The sequence below is a fragment of the Drosophila guanche genome, unplaced genomic scaffold, assembly GCF_900245975.1.
Source record: "Drosophila guanche unplaced genomic scaffold, DGUA_6, whole genome shotgun sequence".
NCBI classification, from domain to species: Eukaryota; Metazoa; Arthropoda; class Insecta; order Diptera; family Drosophilidae; genus Drosophila; species Drosophila guanche.
In genome coordinates, this window is record NW_022995751.1 from 2,680,735 (window position 1) to 2,704,709 (window position 23,975).

General features: G+C 39.7%; 7 protein-coding genes across 12 annotated transcripts; 4 read left to right on the top strand and 3 right to left on the bottom strand.

The window, feature by feature from the left end:
- Positions 1-209: 209 nt before the first annotated feature.
- LOC117587318 (hsp70 nucleotide exchange factor fes1) lies at positions 210-2,306 on the top strand. The gene is made up of 5 exons (XM_034277949.1): positions 210-326; positions 381-458; positions 936-1,482; positions 1,541-1,749; positions 1,821-2,306. The coding sequence occupies exons 1-5, from the start codon at positions 288-290 to the stop codon at positions 1,863-1,865; spliced, it is 918 nt and encodes a 305-aa protein (XP_034133840.1). The 5' UTR covers positions 210-287; the 3' UTR covers positions 1,866-2,306.
- Positions 2,307-2,478: 172 nt separating this feature from the next.
- LOC117587311 (ankyrin repeat domain-containing protein 11) lies at positions 2,479-9,485 on the bottom strand. 3 transcript variants are annotated; one of them, XM_034277935.1, is made up of 4 exons: positions 9,470-9,485; positions 4,949-5,140; positions 2,741-4,365; positions 2,479-2,677 (listed from the first exon to the last, which is right to left on the bottom strand). In XM_034277935.1, the coding sequence occupies exons 2-4, from the start codon at positions 5,079-5,081 to the stop codon at positions 2,504-2,506; spliced, it is 1,932 nt and encodes a 643-aa protein (XP_034133826.1). In that variant the 5' UTR covers positions 5,082-5,140; positions 9,470-9,485; the 3' UTR covers positions 2,479-2,503. The 3 variants fall into 3 exon arrangements, with proteins under 3 accessions (XP_034133826.1, XP_034133827.1, XP_034133825.1); XM_034277936.1 differs by lacking the exons at positions 4,949-5,140; positions 9,470-9,485 and adding an exon at positions 6,172-6,238; XM_034277934.1 differs by lacking the exon at positions 9,470-9,485 and having other exon boundaries at positions 4,949-5,351.
- On the top strand, positions 6,458-9,479 carry LOC117587315 (kinesin light chain). 4 transcript variants are annotated; one of them, XM_034277944.1, is made up of 6 exons: positions 6,458-6,526; positions 7,605-8,231; positions 8,303-8,423; positions 8,490-8,969; positions 9,032-9,337; positions 9,405-9,479. In XM_034277944.1, the coding sequence occupies exons 2-6, from the start codon at positions 7,630-7,632 to the stop codon at positions 9,420-9,422; spliced, it is 1,527 nt and encodes a 508-aa protein (XP_034133835.1). In that variant the 5' UTR covers positions 6,458-6,526; positions 7,605-7,629; the 3' UTR covers positions 9,423-9,479. The 4 variants fall into 4 exon arrangements, with proteins under 4 accessions (XP_034133835.1, XP_034133836.1, XP_034133837.1 ...); XM_034277945.1 differs by lacking the exon at positions 6,458-6,526 and adding an exon at positions 6,653-6,670; XM_034277946.1 differs by lacking the exon at positions 6,458-6,526 and adding an exon at positions 7,441-7,447.
- A 614-nt stretch (positions 9,486-10,099) lies between the features above and the next one.
- Positions 10,100-11,374, top strand: LOC117587062 (probable small nuclear ribonucleoprotein Sm D1). The gene is made up of 2 exons (XM_034277503.1): positions 10,100-10,241; positions 10,858-11,374. The coding sequence occupies exons 1-2, from the start codon at positions 10,228-10,230 to the stop codon at positions 11,222-11,224; spliced, it is 381 nt and encodes a 126-aa protein (XP_034133394.1). The 5' UTR covers positions 10,100-10,227; the 3' UTR covers positions 11,225-11,374.
- A 231-nt stretch (positions 11,375-11,605) lies between these two features.
- On the bottom strand, positions 11,606-12,838 carry LOC117587061. Its single transcript, XM_034277502.1, has 4 exons — positions 12,699-12,838; positions 12,283-12,479; positions 11,933-12,221; positions 11,606-11,874 (listed from the first exon to the last, which is right to left on the bottom strand). The coding sequence occupies exons 1-4, from the start codon at positions 12,757-12,759 to the stop codon at positions 11,687-11,689; spliced, it is 735 nt and encodes a 244-aa protein (XP_034133393.1). The 5' UTR covers positions 12,760-12,838; the 3' UTR covers positions 11,606-11,686.
- Positions 12,839-13,171: 333 nt separating this feature from the next.
- LOC117586968 (tyrosine-protein phosphatase 69D) lies at positions 13,172-19,809 on the bottom strand. The gene is made up of 12 exons (XM_034277343.1): positions 19,522-19,809; positions 18,273-18,375; positions 16,340-18,174; positions 16,033-16,278; positions 15,724-15,967; positions 14,770-15,658; positions 14,556-14,702; positions 14,376-14,486; positions 14,134-14,313; positions 13,770-14,077; positions 13,566-13,701; positions 13,172-13,510 (listed from the first exon to the last, which is right to left on the bottom strand). Exons 1-12 carry the CDS (start codon positions 19,619-19,621, stop codon positions 13,433-13,435), a joined length of 4,377 nt encoding a protein of 1,458 aa, XP_034133234.1. The 5' UTR covers positions 19,622-19,809; the 3' UTR covers positions 13,172-13,432.
- A 159-nt stretch (positions 19,810-19,968) lies between these two features.
- On the top strand, positions 19,969-22,904 carry LOC117587051 (protein ABHD18). The gene is made up of 7 exons (XM_034277486.1): positions 19,969-20,143; positions 20,984-21,251; positions 21,312-21,424; positions 21,542-21,680; positions 21,734-21,823; positions 21,889-22,589; positions 22,650-22,904. Exons 1-7 carry the CDS (start codon positions 20,052-20,054, stop codon positions 22,768-22,770), a joined length of 1,524 nt encoding a protein of 507 aa, XP_034133377.1. The 5' UTR covers positions 19,969-20,051; the 3' UTR covers positions 22,771-22,904.
- The last annotated feature ends 1,071 nt before the right edge of the window (positions 22,905-23,975 follow it).

Below are 23,975 nucleotides of genomic sequence, written 5' to 3' on the forward strand. Positions count from 1 at the left end.
ACGTGGAGTGGTCTGAGACAAATTGTAAATCAAAACTTATATATATCAAACTACTTTAAACGAGCGAAAAATATTAATGCATAATAAACCATGGCAACTTATTTTAGACAACTAACATTTCAATTCAACTGAAATAAGTGAAATATATATTGTGTAGAGTTGCCTCAATCCATTTTCGATAAGTTTCTGTACCATCTCAATCATCACGACTGCTGTCAGCGAGTTCCATACCTAATAGCATGTGAAGTTCGCCAAAAAGTGCCCAGCTGAAATACAAATCTTAAAAAATGTCTGGTAATTCACCGAGAAGAGCATTAAATTTACAGGCAAGTCAAACAAAGGATTAATCAGTTAGCGTTTCTAATGTTTTCCATTTGTAGAGTGTGCTGAAATATTCGGTTGAACACACTACAAACACAGAAGCCGATGCACAGCTAAGCACCGATCTAGATGAAGAGGTATGTGAATCTTCTAATAAACTATGTCATTTGTATCCCCATAAAGCTGTAAAGATAATAGATGCAACATATTTTCATCAAAGAAGATTCCGCAGGCTCAGTGTCGCCTGGCAGCCAGTAAAATTCATTCAGTTTTCGATTTGTCATGGAATTTGGCTTCGCGAATGATCTAGATTCTAGAAGGAACCATAGAAGTAACTCCATAAATGACAATGATTCACAATCAACCGTTTATTTTAGCGATAGCCGCTTTGGTTCTAACTAGATCGCATTTCGAATTCGAACCGAATTCTGTTTGTTTATGCTGCAATTCGTGGAAATTCTGAAAGTAAGGGCTGCCAGAAGCCAATCTTGTTTATAGATCTGGCGTGATTAAATGATTTATTTCTTCAGTAAATGGTGACAAACAAATCTGATTATTTCTGTGTACATTAAAATTCTCCACGAAAAGGCTAACCATTATTTATTTACTTTCAGAAAAGTCGATTCCTAGAGGGTGCACTTAATTCACTCACAGTCGGCGCATCGAATGACTTTAAAACCGCATTAGAAATTCTAGACAGCCTAGCGACGAGTGTAGAGGAAAAGAAGGAGAGTCTGGATCATCTAAGGAGCCACATTGATGACATCGATCTGGCGAATGCCCTGGCCAAAATGGGCGGCACAAAGACTTTAATCCGATATGTAACAGCGCCGCAAAGGGAGCTGCAGGCATTGTCCATTAATATTGTCGCTGAAATGGCACAAAATAACATATTTTGTCAGGACATATTCACCAAGGATAAATTCTTGCCTGCGCTTGCACGAAATTTGAGTGAAGCGAAGAGTAATGAGAATATAGTTCGGTGTTCCATCTATGCCATCTCATCGATAATACGCAGCTTTCCGCCAGGCATGAATGAGTTCAAGCGAATAAATGGTGTTAAGGCGCTACTGCCGTGCCTGAAGTCCGCCAATTCAGATGTCTATATAAAATCAGCATTTCTCATAGCATCCTTGTCCTCACTGGATAAGTCGCTGAGAGGTACGAACATTATTAAAAATATATAACAGAAGACATTTAAATACCATTTATTTTGCAGATGCTTTTGTTAATTCCGACGCATTTTCTATGTTAATGGAGAACGTGAAACCCATCGATGACTTTGATGTGAAACAGGAGACCACCCTCCATGCACTGTCCACGCTCTCAACGAAGACGAATTTGAAACTGTCTGCGGAGAAACGCAAGAACTTGGAGCTTATCTTGGCACAAGTAATCTCCAACAACAAACAAAACGAAGATTGTGAGGTAAGGTTTATCCACAGAAATTCAGTTGACCATTTCTCTAAAGCATTTTGTTTCCTTTTCTATACTTTTAGGACATAGTTAATTATGCAAAGGAAATTTTGGACAACTTGAATTGAAAGAGCACTGCCTTGCTCGATATAACAATCACAGAAACGGTTAAATATATTAATTTAGTTGGTAGAAATCTTAAAAGGGATCACGCAAGAGTCTCGTCAAATTGTTAATGCATTTTGGCTCAGTATTATTGGAAATTTCAGTACAAGATTAGCTGGAACAGGGCCTACAAGCTGATCTACTGTCTCCCGGAAGTCCGCGCTCCAATGGCAGTGGGTTGCGTAGTCTTGGATCAACCAGTGATCCACATGAATTGTGCGCTTGTTAGGCCGATTACGTGGATTGCAGTTTTGATTTAAACTTACGAAACATATTCCTCTTGGAGCGCTGATCCCCGTGCGACAGTGGACAGTTTGTAGGCTCCGTTCCGTAATCACCTGTCTGTTCATAATGCAATTTTAAACAGTACTGGGATTGGCGAAACTCGAACTTGAGCTCCAATGAAATCTATACCGAAAATAGTACTTAAGTACTAAATCGAATACAAATAATAGATTTGATTCTTACATGTGATCTTGCAAATATGTCTGCAGCTTGAGAGGAGCAACCAAAGCACACACTCTGGGTCATCCTTATCTCTCATTGAAGCCACCAAACCGACAGAATTCGATGAGATTGCTTTCTTTTATAACTTTATTTGTTAGTTAGGCAGTATGTCAAAATCATCACCAACAGAAACAATGGGTATATATTCTAAAGTCGCTTCCAGTTGCGCATCCGATAGATATTTTCTTCTCGCACAGATATTCCAATCCATACGTTGGACGGCATGCAGGCTTTCCGCCTCATTGTGATGCCGTAAAACCATAGATTCCTAAACAAAAGGAAACCAGAGATTGTAGCAATTACCTAAGTTACCTTCGAACTTCATTCCTACCTTAATTTTCTCCCATTTATCGTCCACATCTTGCAGCCAGCTGAGTAACAAACGCCCATTGAAACGGCAGCGTGCACTCTTTTCCTTTTCGTCCTGCTCTGGCGTAAACATATTGTAGACCTCGTCATCTTTCAGATAAGTACAAACGGAGTACGGTGCCAGTTGGCCGGATATACTTCTGGCCGCCTTTGAATGCACACGAATTATCTCCTGTTCTACATTCAAGCAAAGCTTCTCGCGCTCCACCGTATGTTGCCGATTCAAATGACGTCTGGCCGTTTCCTGAACCTCATAAATCTTGTGCATGCTCTCGGGCAATGTTTTCGGTATTTGAATCTCTATTTTTCCCGCCGTTTTTCTCAACAGATACGTTCTCTTTGTCAACAGATACTCATTGTAGCCTTGGGGTGGCCGTGGCTTAATGGGATACAAGTTCTTCCACTTCTTTTCAATCTGTCTTCGAATACTCAAGAACATTTGAAATCCATTTGTGAAGGGGGAATCATGAGGATGAGATTCTTCAGCATTCGCAGCAGCATCCAGGTTTGTGTTTTTTGAGGCATCATCGGTGCTAGTTTTTGGCCGTATTTTACGCTTTCGCGGATGGACGTCAACGTTTGAGGAGGGATTGACATCCTTTGACGACGATGTCGACGACGTGGATGGACTCGGCACATTGGTTAGCGCGTCCTGGTCAAACTGGGCACTCTGCGGTATGGGACTGGAAGTCATGTTACCGTAGGATAATTTCACATCCACATTATCATTGGCATGATGCGACGACGCCGGCGACGGGGAGCTGCTCTGCATTTGTGGGGATGAGTTGTTCGAACTGCGTTCGGCACTGGCCACACCAGACCGATGGGAGCTTCGCAGAACTCTTAAATTCTTCTCATCATTGAATAGCTTAATGTTCTTGTCATCAAGGACGGTGGAGCAAATGATGTTGCTACCTTTTTGTGGGCTTTCGTGTGGGCTCATGCATTGGGTGGTCGTTATGACGGCATCAATCGAGTCACTGTTTGAGCTCACAACATAGGGCAGGGCCGCACTTCGCGAGGCAGCCACCTTGCCAGTTCGCAGAACATTTCCCTCGGTATCAATCGAGCAATTCTGTTGCGGAATCACAATCTTCAATGGCGGCACCTTGAGTCCTCCATTGTATATGCTATCATTACTCTTATAATCATCGCTGCATTCCGTTTCATTCTCAATATCGACATTCTTATTAATCTCCACCTGCTCCTTATCGGCACTCGATGCGTTGGCTTTACTGCCGGAAGGTGAGGCCTTGGTCGCCGCTAGCTTTGAGCCCTTTTCCACTCTGGCGGATACTTTTACGGAGGCACCCTTCGAGTCCTTTGAATGTTCCGAGTCCTTGCGCTTCTTCTTTTTTAGCTCTTCGCCAGATTCCTCGAACTCCTCCTCTATGTCTGAGAAGCTTCGTTTTGTACCGGGCGTACCTTGGTTGGCCGCATCAGCGTTTTTGCCATCCGAGCTGTTTTCATCCGCTGATGTTTTGTCTTTCGAGTCATTCACTTCTTGCTTATCCGTGGAATTAGTCTCCTCAATCTCTATGTCTCCTTTCTTCGATTCGCTCTTCTTTATAGTTGTTCGGGTTGAGTCTGTAATTAAACAATTAGGTGATATCCATTAGTATCAAAATTTTCCTAAATATTGAATATGGGAGCTTCCAGCACTAACCAAATAGTATATATACTATATTATTTGGTTAGTGCTTCCAGTTAGCACCCAGTCTGATGGACCTCCCAGTTTAAGTGAAAGGAAACTCCTCTTGCCGACTGTACTGTTTGTATATGTGTGCGTTGGTGTGTCCATATGTACATATGTATGTATGAAAAGCGTACAGGCTCCACGAGTACGAAATAAGCTGTGGGATCATGGAAATGAAAGCATTGAAGTTGCTAAGCGATTTGCAGCTTTTAGAAGATCATATAATGGAAACTATGGGGCGTCTATATTAGCTTTAATGTATTAATATTCTAAAAACACTTTATAACTAGTGCTAGCCCTTGCGGCCTACTTTTTGTGTGCAATTGCTGGTTCCCGCAGGCCCCGCGCAATCACGGATGCGTTTATTACGCATTGGAGATGGCTTTTTCGCTGCGTTTTGACTGGCATTATTCATAAATCACTATCTTTATACATGTGTACATACATGTATATGTGCATATATGTACTGTTTACCTGTGGAGGATGTAGCAGTCATTTGCATTAAGAGAGCCATTTGCTGTCTTTCGGACATGGGCGTGTTTGAGTTTGGTCTGGCTGGGGTAACTCCTGTAGTAAATCCTGTCCCCTTAGGTCTTGGGGGTGGCATACTATGTTGTTGTTCAGTTTAATACGGTAACAATAAAATATAGAAACAAAAGAAAACACGGAGGGGCGTTCGTTGTGCCCGAAAAATGAAAGCGAAAACCAAGACAAATATTTAATATGTGAACAGTGCACTCGTACACACTTTTGGTAACTATTTATGCAGCTCAATATGCTGCATTTTGTGTCTAATTAAACTAAAAGGTTTTTTTGTTAAATTTATTTTGTTACTTCTTGCGTGTTAAAAAAAACACAGCAACGCCGGCAGCGCTGCCTTCCGTGGAAACATATTTATCGATTTTGATATTCTTCTGAGTATTACAACTAGATGGAGCCATTATATCTGATCATATTATTGCACCCGATAAATTCATCAATTTCCTACAAGACTGGCTTATTTTAAGGGCTTATTTGTAAGGAAATGTTAATGGAAAAAGGGTTTTAACAAAATATGTCCACAAAATGTATATGTTATTACTTTGTGACTACACAGGAACTACAAATGAACTACATATTTATGTAATTATCGACAGAGACACCTGACGAGGACGTGTTGACAAGTTTCGCCGTATTTTTTCATATACCGCTTGTGGAAGCGCCAGTGTGAATAACCTCCGTTATCAATATTTCTACATTCCATTTTTTGCGCCTTTTTTGGGAAAATTGCTATTTTGCTGGCAAACAATAAAGAATTTAATGCCGATAGCGAAAGAAGTGTCTGTTGTAGCCTGGGACGTAACTTAATATAATTTAAATATAATTTCAACACTTTCTACGTTGGTGCATTGGACAAGGCAATTCTAAAAAAATGCAAGGTGTGTAAGGTAAACAAGGTCGGTTTCCAAAATCTTCAATGACACCCAATATGGACAAATAATTTATTTAATTTTGCAATAATACAATAATAATACAAAATAAGCAATTACATTGTAAATTTATCTGGAAATCCAATTTAATCGAAAACTACATTAGATGGTGTAACAAATTACTGTTTTTTATGCCTGAAACAATTTGGAAACGAAACTATGGCAACAAGTAGCGAACATAATTAAACAATAATAAGAGATTGATTTGCGTTCCACCTGTAATCTTACCTTTGGTATGACGGTGTCCAGGATGCGAGATAAGGATGATGGGTGTGTCCATCTTTTTGAGAAATAATGATTCTCACCAAGTAGCTTCAGTAGTCCAATGTTTCCCATATTGTTTCAAACAGGGATGGCTCAACTCAAATAAAATATTTAATGAAATTATGTTAAATAACAATATTAATTAATTAATGCAAATTATTAAGTTATAGAATATAACTAATTTCAATTTATTTGTTCCATTGTTTCCATTTTGTTTCTATCGGCAATCGCATCTGGAGGGAAGTGTACTCGATAGTACAATTGCATATGTACATATATACTTATGTTTTATCGTTTTTTTTCGTTGGAGTGTTGCAAAGTAAGTTATTGTTATTGTACTTTCCTATTGTGTTAGAAAATTAATATTTAACCGAGAACTTGGTGTCCTGCATTCAATTGAAACAAGAGAGAGTGCCATCTAATTAAACTGTGTTATATTAACTAACCTCTTCTATTATTCACGGTGCGTGAGTGACATGTAGATGTATATGTACATATGCAGGCTGCTTATTTCCACAAATGCAAGTGCTCACATACTTATTACTTATGTACATACATATAAACATAGATATGTTCATATGTATATTGTTATTAGTCAACCACGGTCTGCACTTACACACAAAATTCAATTTTTTACTGTGAAAGGCACCACACGCTAGTGACGAAAGCTGCACGAAGGCAGCAGCTAAAACATATATATGTACATTGATGTGCCTACATATGTGCGTACATATGTAGCTAAAATTACAAGTCCATGACGATAGTCCGATCGAACCGTGTGATAGGTAATCGCAAGTTAGTTAAATGTACTAAGATTACTATTTCATGAAATTTTCTGTGATTTTTCTATGCAGAACAACATGCTTTCTCTTTATTCCAATTTGATTTTAGAAATTCTTCAAATAACGGTGTTCCAATCAATCAGCTGTTGAAGCAGATTTACTTGAAACAAATTGTTTTTAGAAAGTACTAAGAAATCTCTAGGTATTTTGCACCATTACTAGCACTATGATAGATTTATTCGTCATCGCAATGCTTATTATATACCACTGATTTATTCAAACTAAAATGATATATTGTAATCCCTTCTGTAAGGGTGCTAACCTCATCAATGGCATAAGATTCGGTTACTTTCGAACTCGATTTACTTCCGTGCAACCCCTCTTGGCTGGTAGTCATGCGCAGTAGAATTTTCATTTTTATAGTATTGATTTCCGCATCGTGAATAATACGTATACATGTATATTTCGTTAAAATGATTGCCTCAAAAGCTATAAAAACATACAGGATGTAAAAACACATTTAAAATTTCACTATTCTAACATAATATCCCAGAAAACATTAACATAAGTTTGCACATTCAACTAAAGCCTAATCGTGTTTTTATATCCTTCTAGACAGAAAATTGAAAAAATCGGCAAAATGACGCAAATGTCTCAGGACGAAATAATAACCAATACAAAAACAGTATTGCAAGGCCTCGAGGCATTGCGAGTGGAACATGTCTCGATTATGAATGGCATTGCTGAAGTGCAGAAGGACAATGAAAAGTGGGATATACTCAGAAAGAACATCGAAAATATTGAGCTGGGGCTGAGTGAAGCTCAGGTTATGATGGCCCTCACATCGCATCTGCAGAACATCGAGGCCGAGAAGCAGAAGCTGAAGACACAAGTGCGCCGTCTGCACCAGGAAAACGCCTGGCTGCGCGACGAGCTGGCCAATACCCAACAGAAGTTCCAGGCATCCGAGCAGTTGGTGGCCCAGCTGGAAGAAGAAAAGAAGCACCTGGAGTTCATGGCTTCTGTGAAGAAGTACGATGAGAATCAGGACCAGGATGACACTTGCGAAAAGAGTCGAACGGATCCTGTGGTTGAGCTCTTTCCCGATGAAGACAATGAGGATAGAAATAATATGTCTCCCACTCCTCCGAGCCAGTTTGCCAACCAAACTTCAGGATATGAAATTCCAGCACGCTTGCGAACACTTCACAATCTGGTCATTCAATATGCATCGCAGGGCAGGTACTGTATTTAATGCTTAAGGGAAAGAAAATAACAATCCAATTGCAACCAATTAATTTGTATATTTCCAGGTATGAGGTAGCCGTTCCACTCTGCAAGCAAGCATTGGAAGATCTTGAAAAGACCAGTGGCCACGATCATCCGGATGTTGCGACTATGTTAAACATTTTGGCTCTTGTGTATAGAGATCAGGTGCGATCATATGCTCTCAATTAAACAAGCGAACATTATCTAATCATATATATTTGTCCAATCCAGAACAAGTACAAGGAGGCTGCAAACTTATTGAATGACGCCTTGTCTATTAGGGGAAAAACTCTTGGAGAGAATCATCCTGCCGTGGCTGCCACTTTAAATAATTTAGCAGTGCTCTATGGCAAACGTGGCAAGTACAAAGATGCTGAGCCCCTTTGTAAGCGTGCCTTGGAAATTCGCGAAAAAGTTCTTGGAAAGGACCATCCAGATGTTGCCAAGCAACTTAATAATCTCGCTTTGCTCTGCCAAAATCAAGGCAAATACGACGAAGTGGAGAAATATTATCAAAGAGCCCTGGACATCTATGAGTCAAAGCTTGGCCCAGACGATCCCAATGTGGCAAAGACAAAAAATAACCTAGCTGGCTGCTATTTGAAGCAGGGAAGGTACACGGAAGCCGAAATTCTCTACAAGCAGGTGCTGACCAGGGCGCACGAGCGAGAGTTCGGAGCAATTGATAGCAAAAACAAGCCTATTTGGCAGGTAAGTTCGGAATTGGAGTATTATTTTATGGATAGCACAATTTAAAAATTGATTGCTTTCAGGTGGCCGAAGAGCGTGAGGAGCACAAATTTGATAATAGGGAAAACACACCATATGGCGAGTATGGTGGATGGCATAAAGCTGCCAAAGTGGACTCTCCCACAGTTACAACCACTCTAAAAAATCTGGGTGCGCTGTACCGGAGACAGGGCATGTTTGAAGCTGCCGAAACCCTGGAAGACTGTGCAATGCGGAGTAAAAAAGAAGCCTACGATCTAGCTAAACAAACTAAGGTCTCACAACTTTTAACATCCAATGAAAAACGACGATCAAAGCAAATTAAAGAAGATATGGATTTCTCAGAGGAGGTAAAAGTATACTTATGGTGTTTTCTGGCTCTATAAAATTACAATTATGAATATTTAATCGTTACAGAAAAATGGAAAACCATGAAAATATTAATCGTTTCGTCGAAACTGGAATCTTTATGTTTATGATTAAAATTTAATACAAAAAAAAACAATTTTTTTATTCATTCCTTAATATACCTAAGTTATTTTCCCAAGCATATTTTTAGCAAATAAACAAAGTTTTATACCTTGTTATATCGAAAAATATATGTACCGCTTTTAATAATAAACCAAAAATAATAACGGAATCGTCTAAATCGCTTGCTTCTATTTTTGTTGCTGCAAATATTCCAGAAATAAAATAAGGTATTTCAGTACATATATTTCTATAATATAATGAGTACTTTATGGATATAGAACAAAACCTTTAACTGCTAGATCTGATATATCATCGTATATTGAATATATGTATATATATATATATTTTGCTGCAACAATTCCATAAAAATAATAGTTAAATTCAATTCAAGTCAAAAGCAACATAGAAAGCAAATCAAAGGAGTTTTGTAGTTCAGTCAGATTCAATCGATAAAGAAATTGTGCCTGGTCACACTGTACTGCGAGTCTGGTAGATTTTTACTAACAAAGTGTATACATTTAAATTATTTCAGATAGTTAAGCTATCTTATTTATAATTTCAAAGCTAATATTTGTTAACCTCACTAATTATTAATTAATTAAATTTCCAAAACGTTCCATGACCGCGATTCATATGCATATGAACAACTATCGATGAATTTTCGGCTGAATGCGGTTGCTATCTTAACATACCATGCACAATTTGTGAACCATTTTTTATTGCCGGCGTTCGAATTTCTGAAGAATAAGATTAAAAATAAACATATAAAATGAAATTAGTGCGGTAAGATACATTTTATTTGTCATTATGTTACATTTACTGTTGGTTGCAGTTACATGTTTTCTCGAGCGCGTGGTGTAATTTGTTGTTTGTGCAAATACCAAAGTGTAGCACCCACAGCCACTTTCTTGCCGCGCGTTTTGGAGCAAGAAAATGTCTTTGGCTCGCATTTGACTTTATTAAACAGTTCAAGACTGTGTTCCAGTGGTTTCTTAGCTATTTCCGGCTTGAGTTTTAGTTAGTGTATTAAGTATTGCTTCTGCGAATGGTGGCGTCCATAGTTTGACCAAACGTTGCCGCATACACGCACACATACGTAGACCGGGGGCTCATGTAGAATAAGAGTTTGCATGTGTGTGTGCGTCTGTGTGCAGTGGAAGGAAGATGTTTATCCTTTTAAAGTGCGTTTGGATGTGTCGATTAACATAAATGTATTCAAATGCGAAGATAATTTGTGCACATGGATGCCCACGAGTTTTCTTACATCCCACAGACGAAATTATTCACATGTAGCTTGATGGTCTTAAATGCAATAGCATGAGCAGCAGAATCGGACTGATCGGGCTGTCTTGTAAACACAGTTTATAACAATATCACTAATAACCTTCGTTTCTTGCAGATTTTTGATGAAGCTCAGCCACGAGACGGTGACAATCGAGCTGAAGAATGGCACTCAAATACACGGCACAATAACAGGCGTAGATGTAGCCATGAACACTCACTTGAAGAGTGTGCGGATGACCATCAAGAACAGAGATCCTGTTCACCTGGAGTCGCTGAGCATCCGTGGCAACAACATAAGGTACTTCATACTGCCCGACAGCTTGCCGTTGGAAACTTTGCTGATAGATGACACCCCGAAATCGAAGACTAAGAAGAAAGACAGCGGACGCGTTGGTAACCGTGGCCGTGGAAGAGGCGCGCGCGGACGTGGGGGACCCAGAGGACGCGGACGAGGTAGGGGAGGATCCAGAGGAGGACGTTGATTTTGTAACTCCTAAATTTAATAAAAATGAAAACATTTTAAATACATGTTTGTTGGATTTACTCAACTGTATTTATTGATACAAAAAAACAAAGCTGTTCAAACTGGAGAACCGTCTGAAAAATGATTCAATAAAACGAATAGAATACTACTTGTGGACTTGCATATAAAAGTCTAAAGGTTTTTGATACTTTGATACATTAGAATAATGATAATATGTATTATAGCCGGTTAAGACTACGATTTTCCATTAGCCTAGAGTCAGCTTCTATTCTGCAGATACAGGAAGCGTCGTGGAATGGAATAAATGCCAATAGTTCCATGCCTTTAGCCAGACAAGAACATGCGACTAATGCTTAATTGTTATAAAGTATAAAGTTATTTTTGTCTGATTTTAGCATATGTATATTGTAACCAAATAATGCGATAGATATGTTCGCCTAACGATACGTTAGACAAAGGCTTAGTCGCTATCATTATCATTTAGAATGTTGGACATTACGCCGGCCAGCTCCTCCGCCTTGTCGAGGAACTCGTCTCTTGTCAAGCGCGTGTCACTGCGTAAGCTTTGCGCGGAAATCAAAAGGGTTTCGAAATCATTTAATTGCGCATCCAAATCCTCAGAGCTCAACGATTTCTTTTGATGGGAGCCTGTAAGGTAAAGTATTTTTAGAGGGTTCGTACTTTTAGACTTATTCAGCGTACTAACCCGATTTTGTGCTTATCTCCACATTCGACCAAACCACATTTCTCAGGCCATCCACAATTTCTTTATAATCATCTTCTGCTTGATCAGCAGTCGATGTCGCTGTGGATTCGGTATCGCTTTCGTTATTGCTCCTTAGAGATATAAAATCGAAAATGAAACTCGTGCGCTTCTTCAGGTCGGACAGGGAAATTCCATTTTCCTCACATGGAAACGAAGTTGTCAAGAGGAACCCAAGTTTCAAGGGACAATCCTTTAAGAAAGTATCTGAGAAAGTGTTCAAAAAGTTCAGCTGAAAGAAAGAAGGAAGAATTTGTAGTTTTGTTTTACTTATAAAGTTTGGTTGCACTTACATCATTGGCGTCAAAAAATACTATTACAGCTTCAGTTTCTTTAGTAATTTCGGTCGGAACATTTTCCCACTTTCCATCGAAAGGAATTAGATTCACTGAGGTGTTAAAATATTTGGTTTTAATCTTGCATTTATAAAAATGTGAATAAACTTCGTTATTTATCGGTGTCTTTGGTTGATCCATTTCCGACAGGATGCCTAAAACAAAATAAATATTAAAACATTGATGAAAATGGTGATAAATAAGTAAATAGCGGTGTATCCATATTATTTCTTAAATATTAATTGATCCAAAAGATAGAACAGAACTGACACAGGCACGAGACCCGCTTAGCGCCGTTTTAGAAATTAAATCAAACGAGCTGCACGTGACATTAGTTAGGTGTCTTTCAACATATGCTTTTAGGTCTGTCTTACCTTCGGCAATTTCCAGGGGTGTCTTGGAGCCATAAGACAGGATTAAAACGATCGGATCCATTTCGGTTTTTTTCTTCTAGTTATTAGCTACCACAAAATGTAAACACCAGTGTGACCAACAGGGAGCAATGTCAGAAATCCATCGGGATAAGTAAATCGATGCGTATCGCATTCCACATTCCGCTGTTTCAAATCTGCAAAATCTTAGTTCAGATTAAATATATATAACTCAGGATAGTTCACAATATACAATACATTTAGAAGTAGCCTCCACATCCTTTACAAAAGCGTATAATTAGATTGTTGTACTTCTAAATAATAATTAATCTATTAAATGATATATCGATAGTCAAAAAACCATCGCTGGATTTTCAGCCCCAATGTGCTGATGAACGCGCCCAACCCCATATACTATGTACTGTATATTGGGATATTTTAAAAAACTTGATACAAATGAAAAACTCTTTAATATTTATATGAAATTTGTAATCTTAGTTTTGTAATTTATTTCGTCTTATAAAATATATGTCTTCTTAATTTCCTTTGGTAGCATTATACGTATACACCTACATACATACATATTTTGTGTGTAAATTATATTCAGGCAAAACTGAATTTACTTAAATACGTTCATTAAAAGATAGTTAAATATACAAATAATTTACCAAAACACACACTGCGCTTTGACATACCACCCACGTGGTGCCATGAACTGTCGCTTATACATAACCCACTCAATCCTCTATCGACTCCGATAAATGGTGTAAGTCTGAATAATTCATTATTGCGCGATGTAGGAACTCGTATTGTGCCTGAAAATAAATTAATGGTAATATATATACCAAAATATTACAGTTTTTAGCTTACGTATGAGTTGATAAGTCCCGGTCGCTGAGATCTTAATTTCCTTGTTGTTGCACAAATGTCAACTGATTTCTCTAATCTAAGATGCTGGACTAAAATGCACATGGCCACGAATATAGAACTTCGATCAGTTCCGAGACTGTGGGATAAATATTGAAAGCATATTAAATCGGAAATGATAAAAGTTTCCTCATTAAAGTCAATTACCTGCAATGAACTGTAAGGGGCGATCGACAACCAATATTTTTATGGCTTTTGTAATGGTTGTATGCTTGATCCACAAGTTCGATGATTCCTCGACATACTTCAGGAACTTCCCCATCGACGGTTGGCCATCCATTGTACTGGAATTGTGTTACCTTCAATGTATCGTCGATTTTGCAGTTCGTTACATAGAATTCACGCCGCGTATAGTAGGGGCAGTTCTCGCTGTGCACATATTTCACAAGTATATGATCATATTGGATCTCATCATCGGCCCAATAGCGTGGACATTTCCTTTGACCATCTCCAATCTGTGCAAAAAAATGGACTTATAATAATGGACTTTGGTAATAGTTTTCTGACTTACTTCGGATATCATTACAAGCGTGGAAATACTTTGCTCTGAGATCATTCTCCAGAAGTCGCCAACGGTGCCCTCAAGTGGATCCTGGGCAATAATGAAGGTTTCACTATTGTCATAGCCCTCAATAAACGAGGCGTTAATATAAGTCGAGTTTTCTCTCATAGGAAGTGGGGTCAATATTACCTAGAATTCAATATAAACTTAAGGCTTATAATGCAACATAAATAACCTTATTGTTGACTCACTCTATTACGATCGTATGGAATAATCTCCAGGCTTCGATTCTTTGAATTGTTCTCTTCGTTTTCGCCCACCGAGCATGATTTGTTTACCTCTTCCATGGTGATTAATAGTTTCTGAAATAATTTATAATGTAATATTCTGCCTTCCACTAATATAAATTAAAATCTCTTCATATCACTTACCTCGAATTCCATTTCCAATTTGCATTTACCCTCATTTGGTTTTCGCTTCAGTGATTCAATTGTTGATGCCATTGAGTTAATACATAAATCCGTATTTCCAAAAGTTCCAGTGTCTAGCAAAGCGCGATATAGAAAAATGTATTGTTTCTGGAAGAACATTTAAAAATTAAATTATTATATTATACAAATGAATATTGATCATTTTTCGACCTACCAGAGACTGAACTAAAAAATTGCGCTGATGCCGCAAGTCACAGACTGTGTTGTATATCGAAACCGAGTCTTCTTCCTCCAATTGTTGTATAAGCGAATCTAAAGCGACCAGCGTACCAGTTCTACCCACACCGGCACTGCAATGCACTAAAATGGGTCCCCGTTGCAGCGAGTAAACAGAGTTAATCTGTCGTATAAATTTGATAATTCCATGCGGGTGTTCGGGTGCCATAAAATCCTTCCACGTTAAATAGTGGTATTGGGTAATCTCTCTGCGATCTTCCTCATCGCCAATTAGGTTGCTCTTCGAAACATTCAAAGTGCGTACAACATAGTCGCCAGTCTTTCGTTCTTGTGTGAATTTCACTAAAATATCTCCAAACTGCTTCGTATCAAATACTTTCTCAGGCCAATACTTGGCGCACTTTGCCTTATTATATTCCTCCAAATTGGTCAGCATTACAATAATTTCCAGATGCTGTTCCCATATCATGCGCCAGAAGTCATCTATGGTGCTCTCCATAGGCCCCTGTGCACAGATAAACTTCTTCCTCTCCTTATAGCCAATGACAAAGTTGGCATTAATATAATCAGTTGATTGCAGTCCGTTGGCTGTGGCCAGTTTCACGCGAGTCTGATCATAGGCCTTAATGTCGGGGTATCTATTTTTGCATGCGTTCTCCTTAATGTCACTATTTTTCGTTGTTCGGTCGCTAAAGCGATTCGGCAGCATTTCATATTCTCGCAAGAAGCCATAATCCGTGTCTTTGTGACGATTTTTATAAGCAGTTTCCAGTTCAAATCGTTGTATGGGTCCAGTATCGAAACCCTTGTGGTTTCCAGACGTAATAAAGTGACTGTGATTGTGGCTACGACGTCCAAAGAAGGCTCTAATCATAGACAGAGGGAAATATATAAGTTTTTATGCAAACTCCATCTGCAATGAGTAGCTTACCTCAAGGAATCTCTTAATGTCAATGCATCCTCTCCAGGCATTGCATTTTTAGTTTTATTGTGATGGAATATCCATAGTGTAAAGAAGACAATGATTAAGCCAAACAGTATGGCACCCGCTTTAATGCCAATGTTTAAATAGTAGTCCATATCCTTCATCGCATGATTTGGCTCCGCTTCTGTGGCTGGCGTAATTACATCAAAATAATCGCTGTATGCCAAGAGCGGACCATTCACGTCGCGCACTGTTGAAAATATAATAAATGGAATTAGAAAGAATGCATTTAAAGGGCATGCCAGCAACGCTTACCGACTATTTCCAGAAATCCTGTATAATTGGCATTAATATCTATCTCGCCATCCCATATTTCATGGACAGCCGCAGGCGTTGGCAAGACATCTTGGATCGGATTGGAGCTGGAATTCTGTTCGCTGTTTGGATTAATTGTGTTGCGTCTGATGCGCTTTTTATTTTCCAATATTTTAAATGCATTTTCTGTCAAGTTGCCGGCTTTAAGCAATTGCTCCTTTTGCGATGAAATGCGGAATTCGGAATCTGCAAGAAAAAAAGCTAAATATTAGCATTTTGGGTACTACAAAGTCTGAGGATATCTTACGGGAAAGGGAACCCATTGGTGTTTTCTGTGGCAGCTCAGATTTCCTAAGGAATGCCGTGCCCTCTAAGCACCTGCGGCATATTTCATCGTTGTCCATGAGTTCTGCGTGCTCCACAAATCGATTTCCATCGCCCAGAAAGATCTCCGGCTTAAAGTATTTGCTGCTGATCATCTCCGCTATATAGGCGTACGCCTTGGTGGCATTCTCGCTGTGCACCTGATGGTATGTGTCGATGTTGAGCTTGTCTGGCGTTGGCAATTCCTTGTTGGCGTTCGTTATCTTCACCAGATACAATCTATAGCAGCATATGGGTCCGTTGCGTTCGCTGATTTTGGGCAGATACAATTTCAAGAGATATTTCGAGCCATGCTTAATCTTGGACCACATTGTGCGGCCAACGACATCAGGCGTTGACACGGGCATCATACAATGTCCGCCCGCCAGTTCCCCGTTCTTCTTGTGTCGCGTGATGGCCGAAACGGTCACGGAGTAGTTTGTGTTTGGGCTAACACCGTCATAGGTAGTCTTGTGGTGTGGCTCATCCACGCGTCGTATCTTTGGTCCCCACTTCTCGTTGAATACATTGCTCTCGAGTGTGTACCTATAGTTGCCCTCTAACGTGATCAGATATGAAATAATCTTCCCATTTGGCACCTTGGGGTAATTCCAACTTATCGATATGGAATTGAGTCTGGAATTGTTGTGATGATGGCAGTTGATGGTCAGATTTGTGGGCTTTGTCGACACACCGTCCATGGTGGTGCCATTCACGACCTCCGACCAGGGACCACAGGTCTTGGTTAGATCACTGCAGGCACGCACTCTGAACTCGTACTCTGTGGCCGTTTTCAGATTGTCAAACATGTAGGGCAGATTCCTGGAGTTTTGCTGGTGAATTGTCTCCTCAATCAGCTTGGGCACCTCTCCCGACTCGGACACAATCAGTTCGTAGTATTGGATGTATTCTATGATATCTTGGGGCGGCGGACTCCAGCCTATGGTTATTGTGGATGCTGTGCTGCCAGTCGTTTCCACTTTCGGAATAAATATGGGATCAAAGGAGAGGGTTGTTATGGCCACGGGATATTGGTTGGGTGCTCCATCACCGATTGAGTTCTTGCCAAGGATGCGCAGCGAGTAGGTGGTGTTGGGCAGGAATGATTCCAGAATGTACGACGTATTGTTGCCATTAATTATATCCTTGTAGTAAGTGTATGTGGGTGATCCTTGTTGGGAGAAGGAAATGAAGTACTTCTGGATGGGATCGTTGCCGTCGTTTACGGTCCAATTGAGGAATATCTTGCTGGCACCCACAGCCTTGGCGAAATCAATGCTCACTTGTGGCACTTCCATGACGAATACGTTTATCTCCTTGGAAGTATCCTCAGTGCCAGCATTCCCATACACCACACACTTATACGTGCCATTCTCCTTCTTGTAGACTTCAGTAAACTCCAGCGTAAAGTTTAGATGAGTTTCATTGAGCTTTACAATCGATGAGAAGTTGTCCATGAACTCATAGGTGCTGCCGTCCTTCAGCCACTTGAGATTCTTGTGGATCGTTTCATTTTGTGGATAGACTTCCACCAAACAAAACAATACAACATCCTGGCCGATTTTTCTCCTTATTTTATCAGCTGTGCTGTGCACAATCTTCGCTGGCAGGTATGTCTGTACATTAAATGCAATGGAATCATTTGTTGCCGAATGTTTGCACGTGTAGTTGCCAGCGTCTGACATATTCACATCGGCAAACAGCAGACGACTGACAAAAGCGTGAGTCCTGTTTTCCGTTTCACTAACATTTGCGTTGGGCATCGTTTGGATTTTCAATCTGCAGGTTATAAATTATTTATAATTGGTTAGTGTTCAAGCATGGCTATTAGTTGAGAGTATTTAAATGTATATTAAATATTTCTCTGTTTTACTTACCTTGTAGTCTTTTCATCAATAGTCTTGTTGCCAAATATCCAGGTGGCTTTTTCATCTTCCGTCGTACACTCCAAGGAGAAGTTTCTCCCGATTTCAGCCCATTCTTAAATAGGTAAAGAAAAGGTTGAGTGTTTGATTTTGTGAAAATAACTTAGGAATCCAAGGCTTAATACTGAAGCAACTAGTTTTATTGGCAGGGCTCAGTAGGGGCTTTTCTAAGACGTTTGCCTTGGCTGCACTGTTGCTGGCTCCAAATATTAGCTAGAAACTGATGTCTGCGAAAGAGCGGGGATAACCCGGATGACCACTCAGCACGGAGGGAACAGAAGGTGACCAATTTGCACATACTGCACGAGGGCATGGGCTCTCTTGCTAATGGGATTCGAGAATCTTGCAGCCTGTCTGGCAGTCTTGCTTGTCTTTTAATTTAGCAGAAAATAGCATTTGTATGTAAAAGCCATACCGAATAGGAATTTCGGACAGCCAGTACATGCTCTAGGACCAGGTCACCATATCCGCCCCCTGTACTTAATAAGCACATCTGTATGTACATACATAAATATGAGTGTATAGCAGACTGTTGCACTAAAAAACACACACACTTAAATGCCGGCCAACTACTTACTTTAATGTACTATAAGGAAAATATAAGATATGAAAATTCGACAACCTTCTTAATCATTTCTCTCTTAACTAATGGAATTTCATATCTATGGATTACTGGATTGATAGATTGTCACCCACACCACTGTACACACATATGTACATATCTGTGCGTACGGTACTTCTGTATGCAATAAGATGTGCATATTAAAGGCCTTTCGGAAACAGAGACAAGGCGGAGCAGCGTCGAAAATCACGGCGCCTGCCTTCAATTTACTTGCGCTTCAATTAAACGGATGCTAGTACACTAACCACCCAATTGCACATCATATGGGGGTAAGTACTCAGTGTACAAAAAATGGCAATCTTGGGCGTTACCGATGTATGTACACGCATATGTATGTACAATTGTAGCTTAACGCTAGAATTAATAGATGAAAGTTCAGCATCATACATGTACGCCCATCCAAGGCACAAACAAACACTTAAACAGCACAATTTATTGTTAAAATAACTCGAAAAAAAACCAGACGTTTTTTGCGAGCGCCGCTCAAAATTTTTTTGCAGTTAATGTCTTGTTAATGCTTTGTTGTACACATATTTGGGTGTTTTTGTTCAACTTTAGCGTATTTAAACTGTGTAATACCTTGCTTTTTGTATCCATGCACAAATATTGTGCAAAGGAAAATATATATGAGGATACTATTTGAAAGCATTGACATGCGTCGGAAGAGTAACAACGCCATGGCTCGCCAGTTCTCACTTCGAGCCGGGGAAATTCATATGTCAGATCTTGTAACCGTTGAAACAAAGTATATTTAATTAATATTTTAAGGTCTCTTTGGGGTTTAAACACTGATTTGTTTGTCGGCACAACGCATACGAATTTAATTGCTTTGTTATTTTTTTTTTTGTTAATACTGATAGTTTTCGATTAATGATTAGGCCAGACGATACGATATTGCATCCCGATGTTTCATCTCTTAATCGATTGCACTCCAACGATTTGGAACAGTGGAATTCCAAGAAGTACTCCGATATGTGGCAACATTTCTGGCATCTCTGCCTGATGCATTTTCCCATCGATACTTCGTAATCGATACGAATCTACCATCTCCATTTGGCATATTGTTGTTTATAAAAATTTGCCGAAAGGCAAAACAAAATTCTTTCGTAATGCCGCCAAGTAAACTCGACAGCCTATATCGGCGAATGCTGATAACTCGATTCTTCGAGAAAGGATGGGGGAAACCTGAGAACCTACGTAGGTGAGTGATACACTGAAAACTGTATCTAATTAAGCATCTTTACGTAATAGGCGAATCGCAGGCGGAGGATATTATTTTGTTAATAAAATGAACGTACGCGTAGAGGCATGTACTTAGTAGCAGTCGGTATATGCAGATTCACTACAAAATTTGACAATTGTTTGGATTATCTTCGGTTTGTGGATCATTTTGCGATCACTTCATTGTTGTGACGGCTCCGAGCACGAGATAATACAATTTAAAATGTTTTTGGACTATTTTCAGTAAAAGTTGAGTTTCACTCACAAAGCATTGTTTTACCACCGACTTTTCCTACGTTATGATCCTGCCTATATGGGATCTGCACTTTGGAACCGACAACAACACTATCAAGGAAAAGTCGGTTGAAAAACAAGAGCTTTGTGAGGTACCTACCGTTCGTAAAAAGCGACGAAGGAAATAATAGTGGCTCCATGCCAACACTTCAGTACTTCCTCGTAGTTCAGGTATGGAAAACACAGCATTTGAATGTCTATATTTCTGTGCCTAGAGTATACATTTAAGTAAGATCAGTTCATGGTGACTTCTCAGTGGAATAGTTTTTAAGATCTCCTCTGGAAACTAATTACATAAAGATAATCCAATCAAAAGTTACAAAATGTGCACAACTAAGCTTCAATCAGACCCAAATCGTATCACTAAGTATTAAGTCATATTTATAATGCACATCACTGACACTGGTGCGAATGATTTGTAAGAAAAAGTGGGAATATATACATATACCTGGGATTACTACTTAACACAACACACACACACACACATTATAAATTATACAAATGCTGGTCCACCCCCCGTTTTTAGAGTATTTCAGTTCCGTAAAATAATCTCCAATAGAGAAAGTTGCTTTAAACTCGTACCCCGCGACTATCCAGTGGAGATAACTAAAAAGGAAATCTATGCGGAGAGCACCTTAATAGAGGGCAAATTCATATCTCCACTGGAGTTACATTTACCAGGAGTTGTGCCCAAGGCCTCGAGGAACGCATACTTTCAGCTGTTGTTACCCAACACTTGGAAGAACGAGCAGCATAAACCGATATGCATACATCTAGCTGGAACTGGAGATCATGTGAGTTGTAATTTACCTGTTGCTGATTTAATTTCTAATTAATATTTTTATATTCCACAGTTTTTTTGGCGGCGAAGAAATTTCATAGCGAAGCCGCTGCTCAAAGATGCCAACATTGGATCCATCATATTGGAAAACCCATTTTATGGGTTAAGAAAACCAGAGGATCAAAAGTAATATTAACTATAGGATAGATACAAATTTGTAGCAAACCGCTCTCCCAGCAATGGCAGAAATTTTAATTGATTGTATTAACTTTTATTAATAATGCGCATATTCTCTTTTCATAGACGTTCTAATCTACATAATGTGTCGGATATATTCGTAATGGGAGGATGTCTTATCCTTGAATGCCTAGTACTACTGCATTGGTGTGAAAGGAATGGATTCGGGCCTCTCGGAGTGACTGGATTGTCCATGGGAGGACACGTAAGTTGACTCATTATTAAATAAATACAAGAATTTAAGAATGTTTCTTACAGATGGCATCTTTGGCGGCTACAAATTGGCCTAAACCTCTGGTACTTGTGCCCTGCTTATCCTGGTCCACGGCATCGGCAGTGTTTACAACTGTAAGTGAAATGGGATTTGTTGTGCCCCTCAGATGTTAACCTCCTTGCACACTCTGCTGTTGAAGGGTGTCATGAGTCAATCCATTAACTGGGATATGCTCGAGATGCAGTATTTCTCGGACGGACAGTACCGCGAGCGTCTGTCCAAAATGGTGACGGTGATCGATGACGCGTTCGAGGCGGGTCAGCGGTTCATTAAGAACTTTAACCAATCTCTGCACGAGCTGAAGGAGGACATAAATGATACTAGAAAAATCCAAGAACTGAACAGCGACACCGTCGGCAATAACTATGAAACCAAAAATACAAGCTCAAAAGATGGCAGTAATTCGATATTCCTATCAAAGTCGCTGCAAAACATTAAACTTGACTCTGGAAATTTGACATTGCCATTGAAGGAGGAACCCAGTTCAAAAATTGTGCCCGTTTCGACGAAAGGCTCCAGCTCGACATTGACCAACCTTATGAAGTACATTTTGCCCCTGGCGGCGCAACAAAAAAGTGATAAAATTGACATTACCAAAACGAATTGGTGGGAGCGCGAGGCTCTGCAGTTCATGCGGGGCATGATGGACGAGTGTACGCACCTGAAGAACTTCTCCGTACCATTCGACACCTCGCTGATAATTGCCGTGTGTGCCAAGGAGGATGCGTATGTGCCGCGAGAGGGCTGCTCCAGCCTCGAGGATATATGGCCGGGAGCAGAGGTGCGATATTTGGATGCTGGTCATGTGAGTGCATATGTCCTACACCAGAAACTATTCAGGTGAGTCACAAAAAACTTTATTTGCTAACTTTTCGTATGAATAATTGATAACTCTGACAGATCGTGCATCATCGAAGCCTTTGATAGGGCTAAAAAGATCTATGGGAAGGATGTTGGTGAGGACCTAAAGTGTGCCATTACATATCAGGAGCTTTTGAATAAATATGACAAAAATATTTAATCGGAATAGTTTTAAACGACAATATTTAATAAATTATTATTAACTCTGTCCAGATACAATCTAGACATGTTTCCTAGCAAAGAAATAATAACTTTTACGACGTTTTAGCTTTGCCTAACGATCGGCAATGTGAATTTCCGTTTGATGTTTTGCTGCTTAGATGACTCGAAGTTCAATAAATGTTGCAATCATACAACTTGTGATGATTTAGTGGCTACGGTGGGTGGTTTTCATCTACTTATAAATGGATTGTTGCAATATTTTATGAAGGAACAAGAGCGCCCAATGATTGGGAAAGTTTTTCGATGCAAAAGAAACGAAGCGGCTTTGGCTTTATTAAGGTAAACAAGGACCAACGTTCGCTGTTTGTGTTTGTCTTTGCATCACTGTCAGTGCCTGTGAGTACTGACTTTGACACGTTTTCTGACTTAATTTTAGTTTATTGCTTTTTATGTGAGCGTCGCTTGGAATTTTCTGTGTGCACACTGCGTATCGTTTCGTATCGTATCGTATCGTATCTACTACTACCACTGGCCCACGCTTAACTTGAAGCGTCAAGCGTCGACCAAGCGACACGTGTTGCGGATGAAACATCCACGAAAAGGCACACAGCGTCCTGCAAACCGCTTTGTAGTCAGTCACCCACTGACTCGACCGTTGACTTTTCCAGCCTGGTATGTCCTAGTTCGTTCAGCACAAATCCCAGCCAGCCTCCGCGACAGTCGGCACAGGGCTAGTATAGGGGTGTGATTCAGCTTCTACTTTCCTATTTAGAGTGTACTTGTGCCTGGCCCACAGGGAGTTTTGTTTACAGTTCTCACGCATGTGACTTCCAAATGACGGATTGAAGTAGACAAATATTTGTTGAATGACGCTGGTTACCTAACATTTCCATTTGCCCTTAATAGATAAGAATGATTAGAGCGAGTCCCCGTCCCCGTTGCCTGTCCTGGCGCGCACGCGTTTGATTATTGCTTCCCGATACTGTTAATTATTTCTCTAATATATTCATAGATTTGTTTTTAACTTCAATAGAGACATTTTGTGTTGTACACGTGCCGCGGCTTTGCATTGCGATAAGGTATAAACAAAATAATAATAAATATATTGATACAAAAAGTTGCACCAAACTGTGGGGAGGGCAAAGCAAAGGGCAAAGTTTTTGGGGTGCCTGTAGGAAGGTAGAAATGTTTCGATTATGTAGT

Excerpts from the sequence above, each read along its gene's own strand:
- LOC117587318 (XM_034277949.1), top strand. The coding sequence starts at position 288 with ATGTCTGGTAATTCACCGAGAAGAGCATTAAATTTACAG. Across the intron at positions 1,483-1,540 it reads ACTGGATAAGTCGCTGAGAG|ATGCTTTTGTTAATTCCGAC; the intron begins GTACGAACATTA and ends TTTATTTTGCAG. Across the intron at positions 1,750-1,820 it reads AACAAAACGAAGATTGTGAG|GACATAGTTAATTATGCAAA; the intron begins GTAAGGTTTATC and ends CTATACTTTTAG.
- LOC117587311 (XM_034277935.1), bottom strand. The coding sequence starts at position 5,081 with ATGCCACCCCCAAGACCTAAGGGGACAGGATTTACTACAGGAGTTACC. Across the intron at positions 4,366-4,948 it reads GACTGCTACATCCTCCACAG|ACTCAACCCGAACAACTATA; the intron begins GTAAACAGTACA and ends GTTTAATTACAG. Across the intron at positions 2,678-2,740 it reads ATAAATGGGAGAAAATTAAG|GAATCTATGGTTTTACGGCA; the intron begins GTAGGAATGAAG and ends CCTTTTGTTTAG.
- LOC117587315 (XM_034277944.1), top strand. The coding sequence starts at position 7,630 with ATGACGCAAATGTCTCAGGACGAAATAATAACCAATACAAAAACAGTA. Across the intron at positions 8,232-8,302 it reads CAATATGCATCGCAGGGCAG|GTATGAGGTAGCCGTTCCAC; the intron begins GTACTGTATTTA and ends GTATATTTCCAG. Across the intron at positions 8,424-8,489 it reads CTCTTGTGTATAGAGATCAG|AACAAGTACAAGGAGGCTGC; the intron begins GTGCGATCATAT and ends TGTCCAATCCAG.
- LOC117587061 (XM_034277502.1), bottom strand. The coding sequence starts at position 12,759 with ATGGATCCGATCGTTTTAATCCTGTCTTATGGCTCCAAGACACCCCTG. Across the intron at positions 12,480-12,698 it reads ACCCCTGGAAATTGCCGAAG|GCATCCTGTCGGAAATGGAT; the intron begins GTAAGACAGACC and ends ATTTTGTTTTAG. Across the intron at positions 11,875-11,932 it reads GGAGATAAGCACAAAATCGG|GCTCCCATCAAAAGAAATCG; the intron begins GTTAGTACGCTG and ends TTTACCTTACAG.
- LOC117586968 (XM_034277343.1), bottom strand. The coding sequence starts at position 19,621 with ATGGCGTTGTTACTCTTCCGACGCATGTCAATGCTTTCAAATAGTATC. Across the intron at positions 18,175-18,272 it reads ATTGATGAAAAGACTACAAG|ATTGAAAATCCAAACGATGC; the intron begins GTAAGTAAAACA and ends TATAACCTGCAG. Across the intron at positions 14,487-14,555 it reads AATTGGAAATGGAATTCGAG|AAACTATTAATCACCATGGA; the intron begins GTAAGTGATATG and ends AAATTATTTCAG.
- LOC117587051 (XM_034277486.1), top strand. The coding sequence starts at position 20,052 with ATGCCGCCAAGTAAACTCGACAGCCTATATCGGCGAATGCTGATAACT. Across the intron at positions 20,144-20,983 it reads AAACCTGAGAACCTACGTAG|AGTATTTCAGTTCCGTAAAA; the intron begins GTGAGTGATACA and ends CCCCGTTTTTAG. Across the intron at positions 21,252-21,311 it reads TAGCTGGAACTGGAGATCAT|TTTTTTTGGCGGCGAAGAAA; the intron begins GTGAGTTGTAAT and ends TATATTCCACAG.